Raw genomic sequence first — 19,963 nt, forward strand, 5'->3', positions numbered from 1 at the left:
AACTCTTCCCAGTTTCTCCTCTTGTATAGGCTACAATTGCTGCTAAGCGTACCCTTAATGACGAGTAGCTCAAATTACTTTGTAGTAAATGCGTTAGGTATTTTGGAAGTGCTTTCCCTTGTGATCTTTTTTAAAAGTTGTTCTTTAAGGCACCATTTGGAGTATCTTTTCCATTTTGCTGTGTAACATTTTCTTGTTGTTGGTTTTCTTGCTTCTCTTAGTACTGCCATTGCGCTTTCTGGCAGTCTGAGGTGTGCAAATTCTACATTCTCAGGAGCCATGCAGCTAGGCTTAGGCTTTCAGGTTCTGGGTGAAGTACTTTAAGTTTTGCATTGTTAATAGGTCTTTCCTTCTTGGAAGCCTGTGCACTGTTCACTATGTTGTCTCCATTATCTCGGAGAACCATGTTTTTCTGGCCCACTGTGGTGCAATGAGAATCATTGTCATGTGGCTGATCTTGCATTTGTTGATTACTTTGTGGAGAAGTGGTATTGGGGGAAAAGCGTAAGCAAATATCCCTGACCAGTCTATCCATAGAGCATTCCCCAGGGACTACTTGCAAGGTTGCCTTGCATTTTGCATTGTGGTGAGTTGAAAATAGGTAGATTTGCGGAGTTTCCCATTTTTTAAACATATTGTAGAGTTCTGATAGATTCAATTCCCATTCGCGGGATGCTGACGTTTGTCAGCTTAGTCTGTCTGCCTCTACATTGTCCTTCCCTGGCAAGTGTATTGCAACTATGTCTATTCTCTTTGGAATTGCCCATTTCCACAGTTGTTGAGCTAGCGTTGCGAGTGCCAATGACTGTGTACATCTTTGCTTGTTTATGTAAAACATGGTGGTTGTGTTGTCCATTTGTATTAACACTTTCTTTCCGTTAAGCTGTTTCTGAAAGGCTTTTAAGGCTAGGAACACTGTTTTTAGCTCCAAGAAATGGATGTGTTTTACCGCATCCTTCGGTGTCCACAATCCCCTTACTTTGAGGTTGTTCATATGTGCTCCCCATCCTATCTGGGAATTATCTGTTGTTATAGTCACTGTTAGAGTTGGTGGTGTGAAAAATCTCCCTTGTGCTATGTTTGGTTTATTCCACCATGCCATCTCCTGATTAACTGTGATAACCACAAGATCCTCCCACCTCCCTGTTGCTTGTGACCGTTGCTCTTGAAGCCTGTCTTGGAACGGTCTCATGTGTAAACAACTGTTGAGGATTAAATGAATGCATGAAGCCATCATTCCTAGAAATTTCCCCACTGTCCTCACTGTCAGCGCTTGCCCCTTGTGGCATAGATGTGTCTCCTGCAGCAGTGCCAATATTCTCTTATCGCTTGGGAACACCTTTCCTAATATAGTGTTGATCTGTGCTCCTAAGAACACTTTCTGTTGTTCTGACTCTGGCGGGGACTTGTCCCAGAGTATTGAAAATCCGAGTTGAACCAGCGTCTCTATCGCTTGTTGTATATGCTGTTTGCATAGACTGTATGAGCATGTTCTTATTAACAAGTAGTCCAGGTACAGGTGTACATGAATACCCCGTCTTCTTAGATGAGTGGCTATTTCCACTAGGCATTTTGTGAAGACGCTTGGTGCTGATTTTAGTCCAAATGCTAGCCCTATGAATTGGTAGTATGTTTTGTTGACCACAAACCTTAATAGATTTTTGCGTCTTCTGTTCATTGGAATGTGCAAGTATGCATCTTTTAAGTCTATGCTTGCCATGTAGTCTCCTTTTCGCAACTGAGGTATCACCTCCTGCAATCTTTTCATTTTGAATCTTTGTATTTTTACTAATTTGTTGAGAAACCTTAGGTCTAGTATTGGACACAATGTTCTGTCTACTTTTGGAATTAGGAAGTACGTTGAGTAAATGGCATATTTCTTTTCCCTCTGTGGTACGTGTTCTATCGCGTTTTTGGATTGAAATTCTTGCACCTCCTGGAGTAAATGAGATAATTCTCTTTCCAAATGTGTCTTTTTGTTTGTTTTTTTGGTTTGGAGGTTGCTTTGTAAGTTCTATGCAGTAACCACACTGTATTATGATTAATATCTATTTGTCTGAAGTGATATCTCTCCATCTCTGGAGGAAGTATTTTAACCTGCCTCCTGGTGTAGTGTGTTGGAGGAACTGTTTATTTAAAGGATGATGTATTTTTCATGATAGTGTTTATGGGAGCCAACTCTGTGATGTATTTGAGGGGCCCACTTTTGGAATGCAATCACTTTGTTGTGGTCTGTGGTCCTCCTCGTTGTGGTTGCCCTCTTACCCGCGGGCGACCTTGAAAGGATGGTCTTCCCTGTTGAAACTACCAACTCTGCTGCTGCCCTTGTTGTTGTCCCTGACTTACTTCTTGCTAAGTTTGCTGATATGTTTGGTGGGAGGTTGTCGGTTGATCGGTTGATGGTTATCTCTGCCTGCTGGTCTCCCTGATGGTGTGCCTCTACGCATGCTTCTGAATTGCAGTGCACCCGTAGATCTTGCTGTTTCGTTGTCTTTTTTTCAGCTGATTTAGTTTTTCACCTACGACGCTACCAAACAGCTGTTCTCCATTGAACGGTGAGTTTAGTATTGTTATTTTGCACTTCTCGTTTGAATACCAAGATTTGCAGCCATGCTGGTCTTCTCTCGGTGATGCTGATCATCATCTGTCTGCTAGATGTGTCTGCAGCATCTAGGGCTTTTTTAAAACATGTGTATGCCATGTTTTTTCCTTCTTCCACTAAGTGGCTTGCCCTTCTTTTAAATTGTTCTGGCAGGTGCTTTAGCAGTTCTCCTTCCTCTTTGCAATGCTGATATGAATGCCTGTTTATCAATGCATTTGAGTTTGCTATGCGCCACTGAATTGCTGCAATCCTCTTGACCTTCCTCCCCATAAGGTCCATCCTCTTGCTCTCTTTGTTTGGTGGTGGTACAACATTGGTTGGTACATTCACCTTTTTCTGGCCGTGGATGTAATGATTGAGTCAGCTGGCACTGACCCTTTGATGTACATAGGGTCCTTCTTTGAGGAATGCTTGTATTTCTTCACACCTCTTGGTGTGACTGCTTTGTAAGTGGCAGGCTCTTTAAATGCTTCCTACCCATGACCCAGTACACTTGGTAGCAGGGGAAGAAATTGATTCCTTGATTGAGTAGGCAGCAAAGTCTCTAGTAGAAAGCATGATTGTGGCTTTTCCTCTTCTAGTTGTACTCCATATGTGTCTGCTGCCTTTTTGATGATTTGGTTGTACATCCCCATGTCATCTGGTGGGGAAGGCCTCGAAGGATATGTATTGACTGCCTCTTCTGGTGATTCAGCGTCGAGATCCTGCTATTGCAGGTCTTGAACCTCTGAGGTCGCTGAGCCCACATACGTCAGTGCCTCGTCATCTCCTTCCTCCTCGAAAATTCCTCTTCTTCGTCGAGCGGTTCGGGAGATTTTGGTGGCTGTAAATCCTCGACTGCCTTTTCGGCGGTATCTTGAATGGCTCCAAGCTATAGTCTAATTCCTTTTTGCATTGCAAAATATTTGCCATCTCTGCTTCCAGTGTCTTTTTCTCGATTTCCGATGCATTTCGACCCTTAGCCTTTCTCTTCGTGCTTGATAATGCTGACACTGTCGTCGAAGGCTGTTTCGACCTCTCTCATTTCGACATCGAAGCATCTTGTTCGTGATCATCTTTTGACGTCTTTGATTTTCCCTGGCCTTTCGCCATCACAGAGTCCTTGTCGAAGGATCCGATGGATTGTTTTTCTTTGGAGGCGACTGCGGTCATCAACTGTTTTGACACCGAGGCTCCTTTTGAGGACTTAAAGACATTTTTTCCGGTCTCTTTTTGTTTTTATCGAGGTAGGTGGCTCTCTTACCTCCTTCAATATCTTCTCAAACTCTACGTCTGGGACGTCTGTTTCCTCGTCCACTTCAGGGCCTTCGGCGACGTTGTCGTCCTCAGTCTCGCTGGGAAGGCCCAGATCTCTAAGTGACGGTGCTGCCCCAGGCCCTGCATTTTGTAGTTGGCCCTTCTCTGTTTATCTCTTACCCTCAAAGTCTTTGGGGTGAAGGCCAAGCGGCCGGCAAAGGTTGCAGACCGGATGCTGATCTTTTTGTGCGTACTTATGATGATAATTCTTGCAGAACTTGAAAAGTGTCTTTTCTATTATCGCGCCCTGGGAGCCCCCTGCATGAGCATTCTCTGTGTTGTCGAAGTTCCGTACTTTTCCTCTTTCAGCGCACTCTGGCATGTCGGATAGTAGTCTGGCACATCAAAAGACCTGGTATCACAGTTTTGTTGAATTTGTAACTATTTTCGTTGATTCTTCTCTCCAAATCTCTGGAGCTCCTTCCGTATTGATCCAGACCCAATGGCGGAAAAAAATAATCTGAAGATGGCGATCAAAGGTGGGAGCTCGACGTCACAGGAGGACACCGAATGGTGGTATGTCAACGCCCACCAACAACAAAAAACACTTACAAAAAACAAGAGAAATACAACAATTACGGACCCAACCACTAGATGGTGGAATAATACACAGCATGAGTATCCAGAAAAGATTCATGCTGCAAAACCTGGGGCCACGAGCTGTTTCAAAGTATCAGTGATCAATGTGTGCTGCAAATCACATTTATTATCACAGCTCGCTACTTTTTCCATTGATGTGCAAGCCGAGTGATGCATTGGAAAGAATCATATGCATCTTCTGCAGCATTCAGCCACCTGGAGGAGAGGTGGAAAGCAGGCATCACCATCGATCTACCACCTGCACAGTGAGACAGCCGGGCAGGTTTCCCATCTGGAAGTCAGCCACTACAATTTAAAGAGTGTTTGCAGATGATAGTTCCAGAATCTAAATCCCTTCTCCGTCCCGGGGACTGTGAGATACAGAGGGCCAGTGAAAGGAGTCCAGGTCCAGCAACTTCCATCCCAGGGTCAGCCAGTGCTCTAACCAGGGACCCGTGCAAAAAGAACAATTGATGGACAAAATGCAGAACAATGTCATTCATTCACCCCAGTACAGAGATCTGGGCCTAAATCCATAGTTTTTTTGCTTACCATGCCTTTCCAGTTTGGACCTAGCCATACGCAGATCAGTCTTGACCCTGCACCCAATGGGAACAGTCCAGCCCGAACTGCCGTCCATCATTTGTTTGCATAGCACTTTCACCCTAAGTGGGATGGGTATGCCCAGATGTGGGTCCTTTCCTCACTGTGCCACTGGATTTAAGCTAACCCGATTGATGAAGGGTAATACCCAGAAAACGGTCCCAGGATGCTTGTTTCCGGTCAAGGGAAGACCTGGCTTGGCAGTTCGGTCGGGACTGTTCCCATGAGGCACAGGGTCAAGACTGATTTGCATATGGCTGGGTCTAAACTGGGGTGGTATGGTGAGCAAAAGAATGATGGATTGACTGGGGTGAATGTAGGATTTATTCAGCGTTCCGTCCATCATTTGTTTGCGTAGCACTGACCAGAGACCCAGTCAGGGCTTCGCAACCCAGAGAAAGGAGGGAAGACCTCCTCGGGCCAGAGGGACCCCAACCCCGTCCTGGGCACTTTCAGAGACAGCAGACCAGAGAGCAGAGCCAGAGCTCTGAATTGGGAGCCAGTAAAAGCTTCTTAATCCAGACAGGCAGGAGAGCCTGTCCTGGTCTGTAAGCATGGAGAGCTGGGGAACGGTGCTCACAACGGGGGCCATAGCTCGGAATCAGAGCGTCTTTACCTGGCCAAGCAGAGGAGACCTCTCTGGGGTTGCAGGACCCAATTCATGGCACTTTGAGACACATCGGGCAGGAGAATGGTGCCCACGGCTCAGGGCTTCCACCCAAGAGCCAGCTAGAGCTCAGGCAGAGCTTGCTGATTCAGCCAAGCTGGGGAGACCTCTGCTGACCTGCAGTACCCCGTTACGAGCACCTGAGAAAAGGTTGGCTTAAGAACAAAGCTCAAAGCCAAGGCTTCCGACACAGGGCCAGTCAGAGTTCTGTCCCGGTACTCAGTCAGAGCTTCTTAGCCCAGACATGCAGGGGAGACCTTCTCAGTTCTGCAGATCCTGTCAATCAAGGCACTTTGAGACATGGTGAGCAGGAGAATGGATCACAGGGCCTGAAGTTTCCACCCCAGGGCCAGCCTGGCCTCTGACCTGGGGCTTGGTCAAAACCTCTTAACCCAGGCACACTGGGGGACCTTCAAGGGTGTGCAATAACCTGCTCAGCACTCAAAGTGACACTGCAAGTCAAAGAATGGAGCCCAGAGCCAGAGCCTTTTACTCCAGGGCAGGCCACAGCTCTGACCAATGCCCAGTCAGAGCTTCTTAACTCAGAAAGGCAGGGGAGACCTCCCTGGGCCTGCGGGACACTGTCCTTTGCTCTAAGTGACAGGCAGGTCAAAGAGAAGAGCCCCAACCCAGAGCCAGCCAGAGCTCGGACCAGGGGCTCAGTCAGAACTTCCTAATCGAACCAAGATCTGCAGCCCTTCCCAGCCACTTTGCGACACTGTGGGCAGGATAGTGTAGCCCAGGATGAGGGCTTCTGAACTAGGGCCAAGTGGAACTCTGACACGGGCCAGATCCTTGCGTCTTAACTCAGGGCCCTCCAAATATTACCATTCTTGTAATCCATGCACATAAAATGTCAGAGGGGGACATTCGAGGGAATGTGTCTGGCCTCCTGCAGCCCGGATTGGGATTGAAGCTGTAAATGAGCTCTCATTGGGACTTCCAGGGCACCTTGCAAATCTGAACACTGAGTCATGTCAAGGAAATTACATGTTTTGTTTATATAAAGTACAAAATGTCACCAGTCATTTTGGATTGGCACTTTTGCACCACCCATCTAGTCATGGTAAATATCTTACAAGTGCAATTTCACACATTCCTAAATATAATTTCACAGAGCCTTAATTGTGATACATGAATAGAAAAAAAGGGGATAGTCATCACTATAAAGATTGGGTAAAGGAGTACGAAAAAGCAAGAAAAATGAGAAACAGAAATATTTACACAATTTATACTGTCCCACAAATAGGTTACCTGACTTATTTAGCTAGAATAAATTGGATTTTATTACATTAAGTAAAATGTTGGAAAATGGTAAAGCATTTTTCTGTTTTATGTAGCCATACTCTTACCATCGGTACTGTTGTCCCAAAAACATGAGCTTGCGGTGTGCAGGCCAGATCCACACTTCTGCATCACTGTACAAGACACTAGAGAGCAGGAAAAAAACAGAAGGTTACAAAATAAAGAAAAACGTGCCCCTTATTTTTACTTATAGGTCTGGGAGATAAGCGGGAAAAGGCAATGAAACACTAGGAAGACTCCCACGTGACCAGTATTTCTTATATATAGGCCTGCTCGGGCTTCGAGGGCTGATCAATACTGAAATCATCTGATCGTAAACAAATACATACTGTTATGTTGCCTTTTATTAGAAAATGTATCTTCGGCCTAACTCAATTGCCAGGGCCGGTTTGCATGCATTGCCAGTCCGGCCTTGCCATCAATGTCTAGCTCTATAAGCAAAGCTGTTTTTATGTGCGGACAATTTAGTGTTTACAAGTCTGAATAAATTCTCTACATGTGCAGTAGTGCTCTCGCCTCATGATGCAATCTGTAGAGCTCAAATTGCTATATATTCAATGACCGGACCTACATTTCTTTCCTCCTTTAATTAAAACAAAATATATTCTCTTGCTGTCTCATTTATCCAGTCCCATATTTAATTGCGAATGCATCGTTAATTAGCATTCACTGTAGAGGGTCAAACAATCAAATAAACTTTATTCGGTTTTACAGCAGAAAACCATAAAAGTTACACAGTTACAAGTGCATAAACACAAAGATTCATTAAAACATGATTAAAAAAGTCAAACCCACTACACAGTTTATAAGTAAAACCCCAATGCCCAGCCACCCCAAATTCTTCGACGCATTAAAGTGCAATGTGCCCGAGAAGCATAACTTCCTATTATATTTACTTAATAGCGAGGATGTATGACGATACAACAAGGGCCATTTCAATGCGGTCTGTTAGATCGCGGTTTGCACAACGCAAGTCGTTACATCGACATGCGCTGGAGGGGCACTGGATTTAGGAATAGTGTGAATTACTATTTCAACTCCAGTCTACATACAGTAGGGAAGGTGTTGGAAACAGTAATTTACACTTTTCCTCAGTCAACAGCGCCCTCCAGTGCAAGTCGGTGTAACGACTTGTGTAGTGAAAACCACGATGTAATAGTACCACGTTGAAATGGATGCGTGGTAAACGATGTCTCCCAATAGCGCAAGCTAGACCTACTATAATAATAGATCAAACCTAGAACGACCATTGTCTACACATCCATACAGACCCTGGATTTAACAGAAGCTTTTAAAAACCCTACTATAAAACCAATGCAGTCCTCATTCAGCAATTGAAGATACATAAGGGCAGGATGAGCCTGTCTAAAATTCATTCTTTTTAAAATGGGAACCACAAAATACCTCCGAGGGTTTCATACAACTTACATAAAAACATAAAATGCAGCAAATTCTGCAGAGACTGTCCGTCGCAGCCGCATGTGACTAGCACTTGACCTCTGCTATATCCTTTAGGCCTTGCTAACAAGAGGTGAAAAAGGTTCAACCGAAACCTAGTTAATAAAAACCTTTTGTGTGATGATAGAAACCCCATAAGATAAGGTTCCATTGTCTGAGTTGTTTTAAGCATTAAAACATAAGAACACTCGGTTTCAGCATGTCCTGCGCCTCCCTGGTCAATTTCCTTGAGGTCAAGAAGGCTTCCCTGAATATTTACACATTCTTCTTGACAATGGATTCAGGCTTACAAAATAAATCAGCATGCCCTGCCCCTTCCAGGCTGCTTTTAATGTATATAAGCCAAGGAATTTGGGATGCATTATCGAGAGACATACACTCTCTTAAGATTAAGAGTTAAATCTTTATTCAGCCAGAGCTTCAGCCAAAATGCCAGGGGGCGCAGTGCAAGGACATCACTTAGATAGGGGACCCCCAGGTCCTCATGTACCGCTAAGTTAAATGTTCCACGCGGAACACACAATAGACGCTTCAAAAAATCATTCTCAGCCACCTGAAGGGAATCCGCAGCAGTATAACCCCAGATTTCACTACCATAGCTCGCTATGGCCATGCTTTCGGCTTGATAAACTTTCAGCATGGCTCCTGTTGGCTTCTTGCCTAATTTAGCCACAAAGTAAAAAATTGCCGCATTCACCTGGGCCAGGTCCCCATTTTAGTTGGTCATCAAAAAGAACCCCATAGCAGGTAAATACATTGGTACGGGTGATCTTAGCAGGGCCAACACTAAATTGAAAGTTTTTTTTGGATTGTTGCCCCACTTGCATTATGTAGGATTTTGAATTGTTTATTGCCAAATCCTGGTCAGTCATAACTCTAGAGAATGCTGCTAAAAGAGATTGCAAACCTAATGCGGTCCTGGATATAAGGACGGCATTGTCAGCATTTAGCTGGACGGGAATGCCACGCCGTCCTACACATGGGAAATCAGCCCCGGTGGTTCTTAGTGCAGTGTCCAGGTCATTGATGTACAAATTAAACAAAAATGGAGCCAGGATGCATCCTTGCCGTACTACCCTCTTTATCTCAAGGTCCCTAGAGACCCGAAGGTCCTGAGAAAACCTGTCGATTGCCTTGGTTGATTTATGCAAGTCCTCTAGGAAATTAACAATGCTGTTATCCACCCCCATTGCCCTCATGGACTGCCACAATTTGACCCTGTTAACGCAATCAAAAGCGGAGGACAAGTCCATGAAGGCAAGGTAGATGGTACCGTATATTTGCTCAGAAGCATAGATATATTAAGACACTGAGCAACAATAGAACGTCCCGACCGGAATCCAAACTGGACATTCAACAGCATCTTGTGATCCTCCGCCCAGGTGGATAATCTCTGTAAGAGAATACGTCCTACAACCTTGACCACTGAGTCAATAAGGGACATTGGGTACTATTCCTGTCACCCTTCTTAAAAACAGGAACGATGGTGGACGAGGCCCAAGACTGAGGACAGCCATTTTTAGCCGCTACGTTAAACACAGCCTCCTGTACTGGGGCCCAAAACGGAGGGTCGGACTTAAATAGCTCAGAAGGAATACCATCTGGGCCCGTGCTTTATTAATCGAGAGCCCTGCATTGCCAGCCAGGACCGCACCCTTTTCAAAAATTATTACGGGAGCATTTTTATCCTGACCTTTTTGACAGATTTGCTCCATAGAACTGTCAAACATAGATTTAAAGTGGAGCACCCATTCCTCCTCAGTGATATGTGAATCTAAAGCCCCCCCCACTTCCTGACCAAAAAGGGGGTGATTCACAACGTTCCAGAACCTAGAACTATTCCTGAGAGTGCTTCAGTCAATCAACTCCCTCCATGCTTCCTCCTTTAGGGCACCTCTCCTTCTGGCCGGAGCTGACTTATATTCTATACGGCAAACACATACTTCTGATTGAATTCTTGGTTTGGCTGACAGAGGTTCCCTCAGCTTTTTTGCTGCCTTAGAGCAATGAGAGTCAAACCATCTGTGGCCAAGTGTAGCCATTCTGCCAGCCGAGACACTTAAAATTTCACCAACTGTTGGGGGTCACTTGCTGCAGCTCTGAAGTTGAAAAGTTACGATATGGTGTAGAATGTGCAATTGAGCCTGATTATGGGGAGCAGCTCACAGGGGGCAAGTTGTTGATGCACGGGTTAACTTCACAGCCTAAGTTACACAGTGAGATAGGAATGGTAGGGAGGAAAGCATAAAATAACTTGATTAGTATGTTAGCATGCTTGTTAAACATGTTTCTCTTAAAAGGAATGCCTAAGCATGAGAAAATAAAGTAGCCCATCAAGCCTAACCAAATGTCTGCCTTTGTTCAGAATCAGAGGTTGTACTGCACACAGTGCAGAAGGCCTAAGTATAAAAGGAAGGAATGTGTTGGAGTGCAAGACATCCTTTTTAAAATGCCTGGTTCAATTTAGTAGAGCTTTAAGTGCTGTGCTTTGAAATGGGTCCCTAGCAGGTTCTATTTTTTATATCCTTATTGTTTTAGACAAAAGCAGGGATTGATTGAATTCTAAACAGTCACTGTAACAACCTTTAATTTAAATAATGTCAGAGAAACAGGTCCTTTCCGCATTTCACATGTTTTACTTGACCCTGCAATAGCATTCACTAGATGTATTTGCTTTTTCCAGCTGCTGTGTTTCTGCAGTTTTTCAAACAACATATAACTTTTGAGTAGTACACACTTTCAACTGAATAACCTCCAGGTATCTGGGTGCAAGTTGCACAGAGTGATGGCTGAATACAGTATGAGGTTCTGTCACTGGGTCGTAAAGATGTACAAACTCCTTGCACATCCAGTCTTTGGCCTCTCTGCAAATTAATGGTCACATACATGCCAATTGTAAATGTTAGAAAGTGTGAAGTAAATATATGCAGCTGCTGCTTTAGTGACAGCGCCAAAGGAAAACAAAATGCAGTGCCTGCAGGTGAGTGGGTGGATTGGGTAAATGGGGGCTGGTGTAGTGGAGATGATGAATGTAAGTACACTCAGAAGAAGATAGTGAAAAAAGACTGTGCTGAAAAGGAAAGAGATGCCGTGTGAGATATGCAGATGAATGATTTAAAAAAGGCATGAGAAGAAAAATGTGCATGCGTAATAACAGAGTGCAGGAGAAAGTGGTTCCAGGGGAGCATAGGAACGATTAAGACACTCAGAAGACCACTACTCCTTCCACAGACATTAGTAATGCTTAATTCACAGCTATATTTTAGGAACTGAAATATTTTTAAGACTCATTTAATTCACAACAATGGTCGGTACTCATTTTTTGATACTGCTTACAAGAATTTGCAAAGTCCATAGGTCTGGCTTGTTTCAGCCGTAGGTCCATTGTTGTCTTATATGTAAAGATGCAATGACAGAAAACTCACAGAGAGACCCAAAAATACTGGGCAGGTCACCTTACTGTGTGAAGCATGGGATTTTAGAATGATACTTGTAGCCATACCCTTAATTACATTGTCATGTTGGAAAGAATCCCTAATTACGCTTCTTCTGTCACACTCCTTTTTTTTTTTTATCCCTATTAGAGCACCTCCTGCTAGTGCACTCGCTTGATAATCACTTATTGTATAGTGCAGCTGAATGAATAAGTACTTTCTGAAGGATAATTGGAAGGTGTGTAACTTGTGTCACACAACTACAAGATGAATAAAAAGGTTATTGTCTACTGCTCAGAAATAAGGGAGTCGGGCGAAGGCTTGCAAACACACCCAGGATAATCCAGCCCAAGACAAACTAGTTGACTTCAAAGACTAGCTAAAGACCGGGATGCTTTGCTGGATCATGTTGTTTGGACCCATATCATATAAGTACTAGTTTCTTGGTGTGAGATCAAGGCTACAGCAAACAAGCTTTGGCATAGCCAATAGGTTTCGCCTTTGGGACAGTTGTGCTGCATAACTAAATACTTATAAAGTCCCAAAGGCGAGACCTATTTGCAATGCCAATGCTTGTTTCTGATGAATTTGGGCAAATGTAACGTGCTGGAGTTTACCTGGTGAAGAACAGGCAGTATATGCGGTATTTGGGAGAAAATTTAATTTTTCATTTTCTAGAGGAAAACTTGGAATAGGAGGTATTTACCAAAGTGCACCATGTGATGTGGATCTTTACCTCTGCGTTTTCTGGCCCATTTGGGTAATCCTGAGCCAAGCTGCAGCTTGTTTAGATGTCTTGTAAATGACAGGTTAAATATATTCATTGAGAATGGCAGTTTATTAAGAGTTAATTTAGGAAATATAATAGGAGCATTTTGAAGCAAAATACTGGTTCTGTCCGTAACCATAGATGTTTTGAGAGCTCTGTTTGTCTCAGATACTGCCTGTACCCAGAATCCATTGTACTGAAGACCAGTCTATAATTGTGGGGATTATGTTTCACTTCAGTGAGAAGATAAAGGATTTGACTTGAGCGAGTCAGCAGCCCGGCAGAGGTCACCTCACTGCAGCTAAATGTGCACCCAGGGGTCACGTTTGTCTTAATTTCCAGTTTCCAAACCCTGTGCTTTTTGTGATGTGCTCATGGCAAGACTTGTGCTGACAAAGATGCCTCTGCGGAAACCTTCAAACTGCAGCTCCAGGGATTCCGGCGAGAGTTCGGTGAGAGGAGGGCTGGGCGCCCACGTGACCTGGGTACTTTCGGTGTGGTGGGGTGACGTTACTCCACCTCTGCTCACAATTGTCTGGGACAGACTGGAGAGGTGTTAAAGCAGTGCTGTTCAGTGATATTCTGCAGCCATTGCCCAGGCGAAGCTGTGCAAGCCTGCTGTTTAATCATGAATGAACACCTGACATAAGTTGCGTTTTTTGGGGCGCTTTGAGGTGTGGGCTGGTTGCTGAACCCCTTGCTCTTCTGTCAACTGGCTTTTTCAGGCTTCTTTTTGTAGCGGTAATTTTAGTTGTAAATTGTAAAGTGGGACTGACCCCTCCTATGTTTTTTTCGACGTGTCTGATGCGCGTCTTAGTTATGGCACCTAGAGACCAGAGATCTAGCTTTTAGTGGTAGGAAATTGCCGCTCTCTAAGAACACCTGGAAGCGTAACAGCATTTTATCGGAAAAAAAGTGCTTGCTTTTGTGATAGCCATTTATGTACACTTCACTGATTAAAATCTAAGACGAGAGGAAAAAACTGTTGTGCGACAAACACAAACATGCTGGCGTTTCACTGTTTGTAAGGGGAAACAAGCGGGCCACGGGCTAATTAAAACCAGATGGCTCTGCTGGCTCCCGAGAGCAAAACGCTCTGGGAGTAAACGTTTTAAAAGAAGCTGGGTCTACCAAACGCCTTTGGCCGATTGCTTAATAAAGCCAGACGCAAAGGCCAGTGGCGTGTGAGCCCCACATGCACAAGCTTTTAGGAAAGCTGATCTGATGGCAAGAGGTCTTTTCCATGTGCAGCGCATGCGCTGAGCTAGGCTCGACCTAAAAAATAACTACTCTGTCCAGTCTCCTCTCCAGGGCCTCAGTTCAGAACACACTGCGGGCTCACTGACCCCCCCCCCCACTACTACACTTTAAAATAACAAATTTGACCAAGGGAGTTTGGGGACAAATTTCAAAAAGAAGTTGTAGTGCTCAGGCTTGAAAATGACTTTCAATTGCTGGGGCCATGTAAGAGGAATTAATTATTGTGCATAAGGGCAATTACTGTCCCTCTCTCTCCCTACTCATGTCAGACTGAACTGAGCACCTGTAGCGGTGCACAGTACCTGTCCTGCTCTAATAAAGCTGCAAAATGCCTGACTCTAGCAGGGCAAATCTCCTCAGAGAAGTGCAGTTGTTTCTCTGCCGGACAGACTAATACTGAGTGCTTAAAGATCTTCATAAGCATGTATTCATTTTATCTGGGAATCGTCTTTCCGTAAGATGATGTTTGTCCACATTCACTAAGAGGCACTTGCTTGCTGGTGAACACTGAATAGGCATTTGCAGAGTTGTCTCTAACTACCCATACCTTTCTTTTCAGAGGCATCAACTTAAAATGGATATTTCTAATTTCCCTATTGAAAGTGTTGGGTAACCCTGACTGTGACAGTGTCACTGCTAAGAGTATAGCTTGAAAGGGAGGGGGGTGTTTAAGGTATGACACCCCCCTCCCCGACCTCGGAAACTGTGATCGAGTCGCTAAAACCTCCTGTGATTCTGGGCAACTCACTTAATCTCCCCATGCCTAACAAAAATGAATGTGTGTCCTCATGTAACGTAACTGGTGCTATGTAAGGCGCTCTGATACCCGATGCGGATTTGGGTCTAGTTCGCGCTATATAAAACTCTGTAAAAAAAATAATTCTTGGCTTGAGAGTTGGGTCTGGGGACCCTGAGTCGGGTCCAGCATGCCTTGTTTCCCTAAACGGCTTTAAACACTTCAATGCTGCCATCGGCCATTGGTAACGGCAGCACTACCTCGCTGGTGCTGCCGTCAGCCAATGGCCGACGCGGCCCCGCCCGTTTTGCGGGAGTGCCGCACTTCCGCAAAATCAGCAGCGCAGCCAACGGGACAACTTGTTATTATCTTTGTTTTTATCATGAACTTAGAATGGGGCCCACATACTGCATATCAGCATTGAACAGTGTATCCCAAAACTTGGTCATCTCTCCACCTATCGGCATGCTGTTTTTTGGTCGGGAAATTTATGATTTACACCCCCTGAATCTCACTGACTTAGCTACGTCCCTGGTCATTGCTGCCCTCCTTGTGCAGTATACGGGTGTTACAAATGAGCAAACTGGCTTGGGAAATGATTGAGAAAATAGGTGTCTGCCTCAAAACAGGAATGCCCCTTTCCCTTAATGTCCACACTTCACGACCCACGTTTGAACTTATAGTTTGTGTGTGGGAACAAACACCACTTCACTCTAAAAAAAAAAAAATGAAGTACCTGTATCCTGTTGCTGCCTTTTATAAACATGGGCCCCAGGGTGCAATAATATTATGAGAATATCCTATGTCAGTTAATATTATAGCAGTCTGTGTGTCCTTCTCTTTCCCTCTCTCTTTTAATTTTCAGCTTCTCTGGGTGATGTTTTTGGCAACGCTCTCCATGCACCCAAACTTTTCTTTCTCATTCCTCTCTGTTTTATGTCACTTTTATCTCTCTCCCTTTCTCTTTCAATCACTTTCCCATAGTTTTGGGCTCCACTTTGTTTCTTGTCCCTTCCTGTTTCCTTTTCACACTCTTTGTTTCTGCCTTTCAAAACTTCCTTTCTTTTAACTCATCTATACTTTTACTCCTGTTTCCCAAACTTTATTTTTACATTCCTTTCGCTGTTGCTCTTTACTCCCGTTTTATCCATCAGTTCTGCTCTCTGAAACTTCTGTCTCGGAGTTTTTCTCCATCCCTTGTCTTTTTCAGTCTCACTCATTTATTTTAATTTTTAAGGCTCACTATTTCCAGTTTTTATATTTCACACATTCTCCTCTTCTTTATCTCAGCCTCTCATTGTCACGTTTTAATCATTCTCTTTTTTTCTCGCCTGGGCATGCCTGCTGTCCGACCTCTGCCTTCTTTCTTTTCTTTCCCTTCATTTATCTTCCTTCTACAACTTCCTGTCCTTCACCTCTCTCACTGCCTTCCACGGGTGACCCTCTAATTCATTCTCTCTGTTATCTTGCTTTCCAGTTTTTTTCCTTATCATTTGTTCCCGGATGTGATGTTGTTCTCAATTCCTTCTTACTGGCTCTATTTCATATTTCTCCTTCATTCTCATGCACCATATTCAATTATTTCTAAAACTGTTTTTGAAATGGGAAGGTAAAATCATAATGCTAATATACAGGTAAAATCATGGTCTAAATATACAAAGCATAAATAAGCATTCACAACCTTTTAAGTACTGTGAAGCTCAGGATGTGACCACACTTCCAGCACTAACATATTCTACCTCTACTGCACTCGTTACATGTTGGTATTTGCATAATGCACAGATGCCATTGCCTTGTAACGTTTTGGGCTTTGTGGATGTTATTTAGGCTTGAAAGTTATTTGAGGAAGGGTGTTGTGTCTTATGGGTAGCCGTATGTGTGGGCATGCTTGGGGGAACCACTGTGTGCGGTGTTTGTCCGCCATTTATGAGTGCCATGTTAGGAGTTGGCTAGGTTGATGTGATTTTTGCCTGCATGGAAATAGTAGTGTTATGAGTTGGCTAGGTTGGTGTGATTTTTGCCTGCATGGAAAGAGTAGCAACCTGTGTTGACCTAGAACCCTGAGCTGTTTTGTTTAGATACAATTTATATGTTATTGATATTAAGTTGAGACACCTGTTCATTTCTCTATTCTATTTTTTGCGAACAATGTACCATGCTGTCAACCACTGGAGGCATCCACCAGAATTCCTGCCAGCTGAGCAAAATGTGCTGCCCACTAAACCTGGGAAGGTGCAATGGCTTCTCACATAGGCAAGGATGTATACCAAGTTGTTGGAAAAAAAGGTTGCTGGGGGAACATGACCTGCATCAAATAGCACTGTGGCCTACTTTCTTAGACTGAGCTTTTATTACATGGTACTAAAAAATAGCAACGTAAACTTGTGCTAAGCGTTATATGCTTATTGACTCATTAAATAACACATTTAATATAAGGTGATGTCAACATGACCAGCATATTTTCCATTGCTGTACACTATTTAAAAGGTTCCTAAAGGATGTTACATTATCTCAACCCTATATCTGAAGATGTAGTTTCAGACTGACAATGTATCTGAAAGCATTTTCAATAGGATTTGAATAAAGTGTGTTTGTTTATAGAGTATCTCATTTGTATCTGCTAGAGATTTTACAATCCATTAGTGTGATGTAACTAAACAAAAGGTAGACCTGTCACTTCCTGTGATGGCACTGGGTCAAAAGATCATGTACGTTCACATGATGTCACTTCCTGTGTTGTTATCAGTACAAAGGTCCTGTGATGTCACTTCCTGTGACATCTTCAAGGGTGACCGAGCATATGATGTCACTTCCGCTTTCTCTGCCATTTCAGTGAATTGAAATTCATGTTTCTAACATATATAATGTGGTGCTCAGGTATCTCCATTGTTACACAGCTGGTTGTATATTTCTGTAAAGTCAATGGGAAAATCATTCCGGGCCTATGGCTTCCACATCAACATGGGCACTGATAACACCCACTTCTTCCTCAGTAAAGAAAAAGTGGAGTTCATGGTTGTATCTGGCTGGGAAGGCCCCCTGGGTGTATTTTTCTGGCCTGGAGGACCCTTCGCCTGTTAAAGCTATTAGGAAACTTTAGTTTATGACTGACTCCATGTTGTCCAGTCTAAGACCTTATTGCTTGACTCCAGTGAGGTCACACTACACAAGTTGGCAAAGTTGTTCCTCATTTCGATTATGGAAATGCCCCTTAACAGGAGCTTTCAAATACACATTCAAACAATTACAAGTGATTCGAAACATAGCCCAGCCTTTGTATAGCCGGAAAACATGAACATTCATCCCCTTGCTGGACTCTCTTCACGGGCCCCATGTTTTAAATTAGGTGAACTTCAAGAGGCTTTGTGCCATCCACAGGAGAATTTAAGAGAAGGCACAACAGTTACTTTATGTATTTACTTGAATATCACAGCCATATGAATATTTAACGTATACTATGCCACACTTTCCTAGCAACTTCCAAAGTTGGTATTTTTCTGTCAAATCGCAGTCTCTTGACTTAGTAAAGTTCAGTCTCATTGTCATGGACCGTTCCAACACTCATCGGGGCATACAAATTCTGTGACCTCATGCACAATGTGGCCTGTATGTTAGTGCCCTGTACTTGGCCAATGACATCAAGCACGTTATAACCCTATGCAGGACTTTGGAAAGGGAAACATTTGTAAAGTTTCCATTCTTTTGCCCGAGCCCATAACCGTAACATGTTCTCAAAGAATAAAACTAAGAAAATAGTGAGTTGTTCTTACCTATGTATTTGTAAGCTTTTCCCAGCTTTACCAGGCGTGCTAAAGATTGCTCCACCACACTAGCCATCCACCTATTCACTTCGCCCTGATCATAATCTACTTCGCCAAGGATAACATCAATACACTATAAAAACAAAGCACACATATGTAAGACATACGCATATATGTACATTTAAGTTCATAAATAGGCACTTAAAAGACACCTCACGAAAATATCGGTGTTATGTATAACTTGAACGAAAAATGCTGGCGGGCTGAGAGAATGCTAAACTATTGAAAATCAATTTGTCAATCGAAATAACTTTTATTTACATAAAAGAACAGTCCAATATACTACGTTTATATATTTACAATTACATTTCTAAAAATATCAGTGTAATATATTTACAATTACATTTCTAAAAAGATCAGTGTAATTCTTCACAAGCTCAAAGTGGCATCTGACCAATGTACAAAAGTAACTAGAGTCTTGTGTACAGCACTGAGGTAAAATCACCAGAACCTACCAATACCATAGAAAGAAATACCGAGATTGAAACCAAATTCATTCGTATCCGATTTAGAGTTTAATACCAACCTTATAGCAAAGTTCCTTGAGTGGTTGAAAACTTGTAAACAATTTATACTCTGCCAACGCAGTGCAAATCCCACTGGTGAACGTAATGGGCATTTAATACTTTTAATGATGGAGGTCAACACAATCACCTGAACTAGTAACTGTGAAGCCTGTGAACGTGGAGTGACGCTGAAAGATTACAAAACGTCCTGGATTCTGCTGGAAGCGCCACCACGATCCCTGACATCCAGGGTACTCACAAGCAGAGATCATCTGGGGCTATTTACAGCTGGCCATGATCTTTTTGTGGACTGTGCTGCCACTGTTATAAATCTATCTATATAACACGAAAGCCGCGTTAGCCTGCTTTTGTGATATAGGCCCAGATGCATGAAGCTAAAAACCGCTCGCAAAGGGGCGGATTCTCAGAATCTGCCCCTTTGCGACCAGTATTTTTGCATTTGGGATGCATCATCCCAAATGCAAAAATCGCAAATTGAGAATTCGCTAAATTGCGATTACTTGCATTTAAGGAATCTCAAATTGAGATTACTTAAATGCAATGCATTAAAGTTTAAAAAATAGTGATTTCGCTAATAGGGCTCGCAAATTACCATGAAGTACAACTACATGGTAATTTGCAAAAACTTTGAAAAATGCACTAAAGTGCATTTTTCAAAGTTTCATGTTGCGCACACACATGCCCTAAGCGCATGTGTGTGCACAACATATGTGCACAGATCAATTTCAGGGGTGCAACAGGGTGTCCTTTGGACACCCCTGCATCCTTTAAATCGCATTCTCATTTTGCGATTCGCTAATTGCGATTCGCAAATTGAAAATTCTTCCCATTTTTCCTATGGGCCTCTAGGCCCATAGGAATGAATGGGGAGGTATTCCTTAATTGTGACTCGCAATTTGCGAATCG

The 19,963-nt window shown here is 43.3% G+C and overlaps 1 protein-coding gene across 1 annotated transcript in view; it reads right to left on the minus strand.

Annotated features, from left to right (window-relative positions):
* DYNLT3 (dynein light chain Tctex-type 3) overlaps positions 1–19,963 on the minus strand; it is a 137,596-nt gene that overhangs the window by 15,609 nt on the left and 102,024 nt on the right. Inside the window, exons 3-4 of the mRNA XM_078658260.1 lie at positions 18,480–18,603; positions 7,100–7,177 (exon numbers count right to left, since the gene is read on the minus strand). Of these exons, the coding sequence (XP_078514386.1) occupies positions 7,100–7,177; positions 18,480–18,603 (202 nt within the window). The remainder of the gene's footprint in view (positions 1–7,099; positions 7,178–18,479; positions 18,604–19,963) is intronic.

Source organism: Lissotriton helveticus, chromosome 8, assembly GCF_964261635.1.
Source record: "Lissotriton helveticus chromosome 8, aLisHel1.1, whole genome shotgun sequence".
NCBI classification, from domain to species: Eukaryota; Metazoa; Chordata; class Amphibia; order Caudata; family Salamandridae; genus Lissotriton; species Lissotriton helveticus.